General features: G+C 34.0%; 1 protein-coding gene across 3 annotated transcripts in view; it reads right to left on the reverse strand.

Moving 5' to 3' along the window:
• LOC125053379 (disks large homolog 2-like) overlaps nucleotides 1-11,330 on the reverse strand; it is a 28,362-nt gene extending 17,032 nt beyond the window's left edge. Inside the window, exons 1-2 of one of the 3 annotated variants that reach the window (XM_047654725.1) lie at nucleotides 11,148-11,330; nucleotides 4,737-5,090 (exon numbers count right to left, since the gene is read on the reverse strand). In XM_047654725.1, coding sequence (XP_047510681.1) covers nucleotides 4,737-4,989 — 253 coding nt within the window. In that variant the 5' untranslated portion in view covers nucleotides 4,990-5,090; nucleotides 11,148-11,330. Of the gene's footprint in view, nucleotides 1-4,736; nucleotides 5,091-11,098 lie in introns of all 3 variants that reach the window. The other 2 variants (XM_047654726.1, XM_047654724.1) reach the window with 2 other exon arrangements.
• Nucleotides 11,331-11,813: the final 483 nt, after the last annotated feature.

An 11,813-nucleotide genomic window follows, 5' to 3' on the forward strand; every position in this document is an offset into this window, starting at 1 on the left:
GATGCAAAGCTTAGATAAAAAGAAGAAAAAAATGTTATATGATAAATTCCTTTTCATCGGTGGGGGAAGCGGCTATAGATAGTTAAATATGTAAAAAAAACTGTTGCATGGACATCCTCGAGCGCGTCAGATATTGATAGCATCTATGCCCTACGTATTTTTAATAATGTACGTATATTAATCTGATCGTTTGCATGATGCGGGTGGTTGTATTTAAGGGTTGAAAATTAAAAAAAAAAATTTTTTATCGAGCGCGTCAGATTTTCTAAGGGAGTGTTAAGTGCACCAAAAAAAAAGCTCTCATTCACTAATCTGACGATTTCGATGGGACGCAAACCCACAGCCATTTTCTTAATTTGCAAAAAAAAATCGCAATTTTGAAATACTCAAGCGCGTCAGATTAAGATATATGTGGTTCATCTTTATGTTCTAAACGTACTGTCTCATAATCTGACGATTATCTAGAGGGATTCGCCTGATCTGACAAAAAAAAAATAGAAAAACGGTTCACCTAAAGGGCCATCCCTGCAACTTCCCGCTAATTCCATTCCTGGGCGCTTAAAATTGATATTTTGAGCTCGCTGAGTTCAAAGAAATAACATTTCTATGCATTTGAGCTCTCCAAGCTCGAAAGTCTGATAGAAGTTTCATAGAACACTATTTTTGGAATTTTCAAACCGCAATAACTTTTGAATAGATCAAGCAATTTTCACGCGGTTGGCGGCATTCGACGCAGTTTTATCATCCTCATAAGTCATTTTGCAATTTTAATTGATCGAACCACAAATTTCGGAGTAATCCCGAAAAAACACTTTTTCGGGTTTCTTTCGTGTACGATATCTCTCGAACGAATCAACCGCTTTTGACCAGCTTGGTGGCGATCGACGTGGTTTTTCAAGCTCAAAGGCGGATTAGTTTTTGAAGTTGATCGATAAAGAAACCACTTTAAAAAAAATATTTCTTATTTTTTTAAGATTTTTCAAAATTTCTCAAAATCTATCGGTCCGAATCGGTTCAAATTCACAGGAAATGTAATTTTGAGGGAAATATTTAGAACGCCGTTTAGTAGATTCCGATCGGTTTAAGGAAATGTAGGCATCACGCAGCTGCACGCATTTAACTTTATCGACGAATTTTTGTTGTTTCGGCTTGCGGAAATCGTCAGATTATATATTTTTCATTATTCTTGAATTATTTCCTTCAAAATAAAAAAAAAATTAGCTACGCTCGAGAATGTCGAGATGACGTTTTTTTTTTACAACTTTGTTGCCCTCCCCTTTTTTTCCGTCACTCTCAAATTGTCAGATTAGTGGAATATACACTTTTTAGGATGTAATTAACTCACCCTACCTTAATCTGACGCGCTCGGGAATTTCTGATGGTCAATTTTTTTTTACTAAACTGATCCTGTCTCCTTCACGTGCGGCCTTATATATGGGCCTCATATTTTGTGGAGGTACTTAACCGGGTACAAGGTATCCCCCTATATATTAATCTGCCGCGCTTTAGTAAATCCCGAAATCCCCTCTTGGGCTCCCCTACCATAAAGAGAAATTAAGGAATATTAGTATCTTCTAGGAAATAAATTTAAAAAATGTAATGTTAATAATGTAATATATTAATATAATAATGTAATAATATTATTTGTATTAATTTTCGACACTTAATTTTTTAATGACAATTAAATTCGTTAAATTCCTAGCATATCTTCCTTTTTTACAATATAAAAAATAGACGGTCGGGGAATAAAAGGACAAGATGAGATAAGCAAAGAGCTGCCACTCTTTTGTATCGCAATGTTTTTGGTTTACAAGGAAATTGAAAGGAACACCACGCTTATGGTTTAGTACTTTGATAAACTCATCTTTGAGTATATCCTCTTCCAAGATTACTTTGTAGAGTGATCAAAAGTTTTGTTATGTATAATGAAATCTTATCTGTTTTTTATCAGCTTGAAAATTTTACGGAAAGAGACAAATGTAAACTTGTGTGAAAAAAATATAATACGATTTATTTTCACTAACGATTCAAAATTTTATATATTCACTAAAAACCTTAAACAACTCGTTCCCAATCTGTCCCTTGCTGCCTTGCGATTCTGTAACTCACTTTTCGAACTCTCACAGCGCGGCGGTCGCGCTCAAATCAGTCGTGAAGCAGTCATTTTACGATTTGGCATTCTGATAAACAATAAACTACACAACCTTATCAGAATGCCAAATCGTGAAAATCGCTGTGTGAGTTCGAAAAGTGAGTTACAGAATCGCAAGGCTGAAGTAGAAATTATTCTGATTGTACAAAAATAGTTTAATTACGTGTACGTGTTATGTAGAAATTATTGTCAAGTACCGTAAACATGTGAAAAGGAAGAGACTGGCTGCCCCCAAAACAGGGAATCCTAGTGTGGGGGCTGGTGCACTTTCTTATTACCTTAATATCTTTTTTTTTGTGTATACGACTCATTGGTCTAGTGGTTAGTACCCCTGACTGCGAATCGATGGGTCCCGGGTTCGATGCCCGGCTAAGACGAATATCGATGCGATGAGCATTTGGCGTTGTGCTTAGGTCTTGGGTGTTTAAATATGCATTTATATGTCTATCTATCTATAATATGTATGTATATACGTTGCCTAGTACCCATAACACAAGCTTCACCAGCTTAGCATGGGACTAGGTCAATTGGTGTGAATTTTCTTAAAAAAAAAAAAAAAACTTCAGTGGTGTCAAGGGACACCCGGATGGAACGAAATTCCTTTCGATTAATCTATATGTTAATTGGTATCATAACAGTATGATAGATTTTCTCGACACCAATCTTACGACGAAAAAAAAAAGGCAACATCACGAGGTGTTCCCAGGCGGTCACCCATCCAAGTACTGACCTCGCCCGACGTTGCTTAACTTCGGTGATCGGACGAGAACCGGTGTATTAGAATAGCAAATAGCAAAAAAGTGTCGTGACAACTTTTCGTAAGAATTTTTTCCGTATAGCCCCCTTTCACAACGCGCGATAAGGAACTTCGTTCCAATAATAATAAAGCTATCTTTTTTTAACAGATTCAGCTTTTATGATAACTGGGATAGGCGATATATTAACCATATGTAAGAGTGCAATAAAAAATAATAAACAGCACTATATAAATACTGCGCGTGACTTAAATGCAAAAATGTGGGAAGTATGATCATTTCACTACATTAAATCACATTCTTAAAGTCACACATGAACTGTGACATTTCTAGGTTGAGCGGAAGTAACACACAATGATTAATACGCTTTAGAACATATGTCAGAACACATGTACTGTTCTTTATTTGAAACCTTCAAATTATTACTTCCGTAAGTTTTATTATTTCCTTTATAAAAGTTGTAGACATTCAAAGATTTGTGTTTTTACAGGCGTTTCATTATTATCTATTATCGTAATTATGATTCCCTTTACTGCCATCGGGTATGGGGTACATAAATTTCTGCTTAAAAAAATTACGCTTTCAAACGAAATAAGTGCTAAATAATAAGAAAAGTACATCAGAAGCAGAATTTAAATTAAATAATTTTTAAATAATTATGTGAAAAACACTTACTCACTTTACAACAGTAAGGTGATTTATGTAATAAGAAAAACCATTACCCTCAAATGTCTGTTTCAGTGATCTCTTAATAGGCAAGGTAATCGATCAATGTCTCTTCCTGTTTCTGTCACTCGCCGTCGCCTTTTTGTGATTTAAGGCACGCCGGTTTCCTCACGATGTTTTACTTTGCCATAGTGAGCGAGCGAGTGTCAAAAGCTCACATCGGAGCACAGCCGGGGATCGAACCTACAACCTCAGTTGAGAGTCAGGATGAGAGTCACTCCTTAAGGCTAAGCCACACCCACTCGCAGATTTTTTTTTTTAAAGACAATTCACACCAATTGACCTAGTCCCATGCTAAGCTGGTGAAGCTTGTGTTATGTGTACTAGGCAACGGAAATACATACATATTATAGATAGCTTGACATATAAATACATATTTGAACAACCAAGACCTAAGCACAACACCAAATGCTCATCACATCGATGTTCGTCTCAGCCGGGGATTGAACCCGAGACCCATGGATACGCGGTCAGGGGTACTAACCACTAGACCAATGAGTCGTCGAGAATTAATTATAATTTTGCTCCTGCATAAATGTCACTTAATAAAGTTTCGAAATAATAACTAATTAAAGGATAATTCTGGTTATAAGATAGTTTATAGTATTTATCCTATATAATATTTCTCACGCAACCTTTCTAAAATCGCTTACGGCGACTGAACATTTATCTTTAACAAACCCTTTTCCTTTCGTAAAATATTGTATTTGAAGCTCGTATTTTTTCGTAGAAATATTACGTTTGCTGAATGTTTGCGTGTAATTACGTTGAAATATCTGAATTCTAAACCAGCTTGTAATATCCTAATATAAATTATAAGCTAGTGAATATATTTCTGTTTTTCTGTAAAATTTTGTATTCATCCGAGCTAATCTGAAATGAGGTTTGGATAACGAAAAATATTTAAATTCTAGCTAATATTCTCGCTTATAAATATTTTCTTTTAGCATACTACAGAATCTCTATGCTCCGTGGTTTACTGGACTATCTAGTCCAAACAAGTTTTTTTATTCGAACCAGTAGTTCCTGAGATGAGCACCCTCAACCAAACAAACATACTCTTCAAACTTTATAATATATCATAGAGAATAGATTTTACTCACATTCTTCAGTAATTTGTAACTCGATCTTATCGAGGTCCTCGACTTCGTCATCCTCAAAATCCGTTTGAACTGTGACGTCACGAGTGTAGTGTTGTAGGGCGATGACGTCAAAAGGCGCACGGTCTTCAGGGCTGGCGCGTGGGCTTTCTTCCGGTAGATCGAGCCTGGCCCGTTTGCACGCGGAACATCCGCAAAGGGAGCCGCGCACACGCAGAAGCCACACAAGCCCGAACAGCGCCATCCATGTGGTCATGCTGTGTCACTCACCATCACTAGCTCACTTCACTTTAGTTAGACTATTCATTTTACGAAGTTTCATAATTCGAACGCACTTGAAAATATTTAAATTTGGAACTGAAAGAAATCCCTCATTATCATGTAAAGGTTAGGTTAGTATATTCAAAATTTAATATTCGAATGTATTCCTATCGTATTAATACAATGAGACGTTATTTCCGTGGATACAATATATATAATACATATAACGATTAACTGTGATAATTCCGTTATCACAGTTAATCGTTATATAGAAGATATTAAGTATTTTGAACACCATAATTACTATTTAAAATTACAGTCTACACCGATGTAATTACGTTTATAATTAAAATATAAATAACACTTTTGTTGTAAGCCAATACGATTGCGTTTAACATTTCCCGCGATGTTGCTAGCCACAGGGCCACAGGGCCACTTGTATAACTTTCTTATTTATAAAGCTATTTCCGCTTTACACGTGAAGACAAGTTTCTATAAATCAGATCAATTAATTAAGTTGAATTTTAATATTATTTTAAAATATAGTTACTTAAAATAATTGGTGAATATAAATTGTGGTTTTATAATTAACAGTTTGATTGTTCACAATTGGATGATGTTTTTCATGTAGAGACGCTGGAAAATAGTGCCTTTCGGATATTACGGGGGTCTATGATTAGAGTCTAGTCTAGTGTCCCATAGTTTTGTTTTTGGGAACTACTTATTTTAGGTACTAAATAGTTTTGACCTAAATTTTGAATTTCTTTACTATCCAAATATTTCTTCTTTCGCACATCATCTGGCAGCAAAAGAGAGTTAGTTGAATTGTAGGATACTTTGATTGATAGAAGTAGCATACTCACAAGGCTATATAACTTTAGGTTCTAAAATATGGTGACAAGTTTAATAAGGGGTTAGATTAACTTTGTAAAAAATTTAGAGTAAAATCAAGCTATTATATATCTTTTAAAGTGACATCTTCTAGCACACTGATAATGACTCCTATATACATGTACGAGTATCTACACTTTAAACGATGTTGGAGGCGCCGACTACCTAGATATGCAAGACTTAACCCAGCCAGCATCTTATGGAGCTCCATTACCGATATTAAGAGCGGGAACCAAAAGCGTACTGTATCTAGACTTTAGACATTCCCCAAAATATTACTTTAAAATATTTGTGCCACTGTTACTTCAACTTCAAATTGTAAGATACCAACAATTTTTTATCCTAAATGGTGAAGAGAAAGAAGAAACGTCTAGCCCTTTCGCCGCAAAACAGCATACAATTTAAAAGCACACATAGATATTATACAAGACCTAATGGATTTGATAGTATACTAGCTGATCCGGCAAACGTCGTTTTGCCATTTTTATCATTTATAATAAAAAATAGGGGTTGATCGTAGAGGGGTGAAAATTAGGGGTTTGTATGTATTTTTCAATGCTGTATCATAAAAAAATAAAAAATAAATAATTTATCTATATAATTAAAAAAAAAATTTAAGGGTGGACTACCCTTAACATTTAGGGGGATGAAAAATAGATGTTGGCCGATTCTCATAGATACCGGATAAGCACAAAAAATTTCATAAAAATCGGTCAAGCCGTTTCGGAGGAGTATGGCAACGAAAACTGTGACACGAGAATTTTATATATTAGATAGGTTTGCAGCCCACACTAAATCTATGTGTAACGACATAGTTACGTCATTGAAAACTTCATTTATCTTTAAAGGCAAGTGAAAGTTTTGGTTTAAGTCATGTCAATTCCTCACGAAGTATCTCTTCATAGTACGAGCAAGTATTAATTGCGTTATTAGAAACAAAATCTATTAGTGCACCGCCAAGGTTTAAATGCGCTTAGAATTGAGAATCGCACTAGAGTCTGGGCCAACACTGCTCCGAAGTCAAGTTAAGATAAGTTTAAAAAATTTCTTCAAAATACAAGCAATTATTTTATCTTGTTTTATCTTCAATTTCTTTTCACATCTAATTACGAAGTGCGGAAACAGTGAATGCCGAAACATTAGTACTAACAATAGAAACTTTCTGAAGCATCTAAAGAATGAGTGAAAAGCGAGGAAAAACAGGAAAAATGACACAGTTTACTTGAGAAATGACCGCTGTTGTAGAGATATGAAAATGCTACCAGAAAATGTCCCAGTTTATAATACGTATAATGTGCTTAATGTTAATTTTAATCAGCGAGATGTGAAACCCAATAGCCAAGCAATTTTGAGTGTGCTTAGCAAGTCATCCCGACATTTTGGGAAATTAAGGTAATATTTTTTTGTAATATCTATAACTCGTATTAAACAGGATGTTTTGAAGTAACCCTATAACTGAAAACGTCACTGTCTTGTGCCCCCACATGAGTTTCTTTGTCTTGACTTGTCCGAAACTTGGCGAGGAGCAACAAAGTTCAAAGCAGGCCCTTAGGCCTAAGTAAGACATAGACTAATGGAACCTAATTAGGTTTTATGACTGTCATAGCCACTGACATACACAAACGACGGCAAAAATTATCCTGCCAGACATAATACACATTAGGGCAAAATGTTAGCACAACATGAATAATGGAACCTTCTTGACCTTCGAACTGTACTGCCCAGCTCTGTTGGGAATTATAACTTATTAGACTTAAGTAGTCGACGTAACGTGTGACAGGGGCGACTCGATAAAATGATGAATGGACGCCATAAATTGCAGACCCGATATAAATGGTACTTCTTACGCTGAAGGACTCATGAAAAATTTGTTACAAATCACCAAAACCCGATAACGAATTATAAGAAAGTATCCGATATTATGAACCACATTTTCAATCGTATTTATATTTTTCGAGATAGCGCTGCGAGAATTAAGATAAAAAGGGTCTTATAATTCGCTCGCAGTGCATAATTTAAATGGCAATTTATTTTCACTTTTATCTTTGAAAAATTGCCGCTATGAATGTAAAAAGAGTTTTTCAGATGTTACGAATTTAATTTTATTCTTACATTTAGGATTAGGAGATTTACGTCTTTGGTCGTGAAGTCTCTTTGTGTTTAATTCTACGGAATAAAGAGTGCGTTGCCTTGAACGCGAGTAGCACACGCGTGATCAACATTATGACTGGAATACGCTGAAATCTCTCCACTGGGAGGCGCACAACTTTTTGGGTTCACATGGCTTTGCTAATGTTATGTTAGTAAATTTGTAATTGAGCTTATTTTAAAACTAAATTATGGTTTAATATTTTTACGTAGTTACGTTTAGTGCATATAATTAAATACTTTTATTATTATAAAGAAGCTTACAAGAATAAACAAAACACCTTAATATAATTTCATGATGGATTTAGTTTAAATGTGCAAAAGCCTTCTATCTAAAATTATATCAAGTAGTGGAAGTTTAAAAAAATATATGTATGATGGTTTTTAAATTTAAAACCTTAGTAGGTAACATCGAAGTTTTTTTTCTAAATACCTTTTTGATGGAGAAAAATTGTTAACCTTTGTCGATGTGACAAGGATTGAATGACGTATGAGCTTTTCAACTTGGAAGGAAGATTGATTACGAACTTTTCTATTTACCTGTTAGTTCTATATATTCCTTTATTAAATTAATCTAATTTTAAACTGTATATAAAAATATAAACATTAAAAAAATTAGTAGTATCGTTATTTAGAACAAAATGTTTACTATATTGAGTTAATGCTGTTTCAAAATGAATGACGTAAAAATATGTATAATTTTCTAATATAGATATACAAGTGCAAGATAAATCTTCTTACTGAATATCCACAAAAGAAATCCTGGAATAACAATACTGTGTTAGTAGAATTGCTTACAATAACCGGGGTCAAAAATATACAAGCGGTATTACGAAATAAGACGCGTCAGCTGGTAACAAAGCACGAAAAGGACAAATAATAGTGGTAGCTATATAGTATATACATATAACCAAACTAAAGGCGTATTAATCACAAGAAAGTTGCGCTTTAATATATGAGATTTATATTAAAAACTTAGGACTCTTGGATGAAAACAGCCCAAGGCCGCTTCGAGCCATTTAAGTGTGCAGTCTAGATAATCTTGCCTGTTGTCATAAGCAAGCACTTTACTGAATTTAACAAAATGAGAATGTTTTACCTGACATATTGAGGTATTTTGTTAAGGTCTATTATAAGAAGTACCCATTTACGTGATAAATGATGAGCAATATTACGGTGAGACAGCTTGAATAGAATTGGCATAGATAAGAAAATACAGCTTTTAGGAAAGCTTAGCTGTTTGGTGGTCAACTCTTGCTTGAATTAAAGATGGGGAATCCATTTCTCAACAAATCTTTGTTAGTGTTTTGTAATAAGATTTTTTTTATTTTTTTTGGTAATATTTCCATTGTTAATAATTTTATATAGCTTACTATAATTGTAATTACAGCTATACTAAGCTGTCATTACAATTAAAGCTGAGTTGGGCACATTTTCGATTGCAGTAATTGTCTTTGTATTTCTATTTCTTATGTATGTGGTTTTTCTTTCAAATGTTAAAGGGTGCAGGTGCGCTTATTGTCAATCCAGAGAAGTTATTAATGAACCATAACACTTTAAATAAACGATTAGAAGCAAAGATTAATGGAAATTAATGAATTGTTCCAATTTCTTTACATCCTTCGAGATAGAAAGTTCTTTAGCTAAATTCACTTTGATAATTTGTCATAATATAAATGTTGCAAACAAGGAATTTACTCCATAGATTGACAATATACGTTTTTCATGTACCTTACATTTGGCTTATGTTAATTTTTTTGTATTAATTGTCCGACACCTACTTAACCAAAAGATGCCTTAAAGTGTTAACTCATTTTTTGAATTTTAAGGGATCAATACTCAATCCATAGAATAAGTAAACAAATAAGGCTTAATCTACCAACTCGTTTTACATTAAACCACATTTTGGCTGAGCAACGTGCCAAATAATGTACATAAATCTTGTTTTAATGTAATCCCTTTTTTATGGCATTCTACTTCAAGTGCGTTGAAACTTGAAAGAATATGCAAATAATTCAGAATGGATTAACATGACGAGTGATACATATAATAAAATTGTATTTATAAATCACATAGATTTATAGGTCTAGTAGCTGGGGTCGCGTCTTTCAATCCACCGTTCAATACTTGTCCTTTATTGCGCATCAATACGTTTAAGGAAAATATGAAAATTTAAATGATAAATTAAACCTCATAGTTGAATCTCAAAACTCTTAACACAATGTAGTTACTAGTGCATTCTAGGCAATAGAAAGTAGAAGGAAAATATTTCGCCTTGTTAAATTTTTGTATAGAGTAATACTTAGATGATTACACTGATATGCTCAGAGACGAACATATGGACAATTTGTGAATTTTGTAAAAAAAAATAAAAAAAAATCGTAAACTTTTCGGTATTTGTTTTACTTTATTTATATCATTACACTTTAGTAAATTATGCATGAACTGCACCGGCGTTTAATACGTAATCACACGTTACGAATTAATTCCATATTTTCGTGATTATGCAGATTATAAAGCACGACTATCGCATTGTTTTAAATATTATATGATGCTTTTAATTTCAATAGAGCAACATTTTACTGTAATTAATAATTATTTTTAAAGTATAATACTTCATCTGTGTCTTCGAAATTCAAAATTCAGAACCATTACAAGAAATTATTACGACAGAACAATTGAGTTACGGAGGCTGTATTAGCATTCGGCAGATTTAAGGCTGCGCTTATCTCGGTCAAATCCAGTGCACTATGTCATTGAATGGCAGAGGTCAAACTTTCTTCTATGAACGATGACAAAAAATAAATTAATGTAATGTCAACAATGGCAAGTTAATATATCAAGTTTATAACCGCTGGTAACTGGTTTAGCTAGTAATACCTATGCCGGTTTATTGGTTAATTTACAATAGATATATGTTATCTGTACAACTGCTTAGTACTTAAAAATTTATCCGATTCCAATTTACATTTCTAAGCTAACAGCAACTCACAAAATTCAGTAATGAACTAAACTAAACTATTATCAATTCTCAGTTCATATACGTCGAGTCATTCACTCCTTACCACTTGGGCATAAAACTAAAGTTCCATATTTAAATCCTACCAACCTTACATTATCAAATGTGACAAAATTCTAATTTAAGACACTTTAATTTAAAACGTCATTAATCACGTGCGAAAAGTTCACTCGCGCACTTTATGGCATCACCGCAACGCCTCTACAGTTTTCATAATCACCGGCAGTTCCGCGATCGCGTGATTTTTGGGGAGAGCAAAACGTGCTTTCCGCTCAGAATCTTCCTCGCAACTGAAAGCTCTGATACGGCTAAGTACTTCACGCATGCGGCTTGATGCGCCTGAAGCATGAGTGGAAGAATCCGCAGATGTTTGCTTAATTAAACAAAACATTCGAGAGATTTGTGGAATGCTTTTGCAATTGTCGATATCAACAGTTGTATTTTGATATCGGTATTGTTAAGCACTACAGTAACAATGATGTAATGCCTGGACTGAGTATTTCAAACATTCTAATGCAAGAGACAGCTTTTATTAGAAGGCTTTACGTTTGGTCTGCGAGTTTGAAAATGTTAGGAGTTTTTATACGTAAAATAATAATAATCTAGTGACGTCAATTCTTCTTTGATAATTTTGATTTTATAGACGAGTAGGTGATGAACACCAGACATCGATGTCTTATAAATTTCGTTTCGTTTTTGTTCGTCGTTTTAAGTTTCCTGACAGAAGACTTGCCAGTTTCCTCACGATTCTTCATCGCAGG

The sequence above is a fragment of the Pieris napi genome, chromosome 10 (genome assembly GCF_905475465.1).
Source record: "Pieris napi chromosome 10, ilPieNapi1.2, whole genome shotgun sequence".
NCBI classification, from domain to species: Eukaryota; Metazoa; Arthropoda; class Insecta; order Lepidoptera; family Pieridae; genus Pieris; species Pieris napi.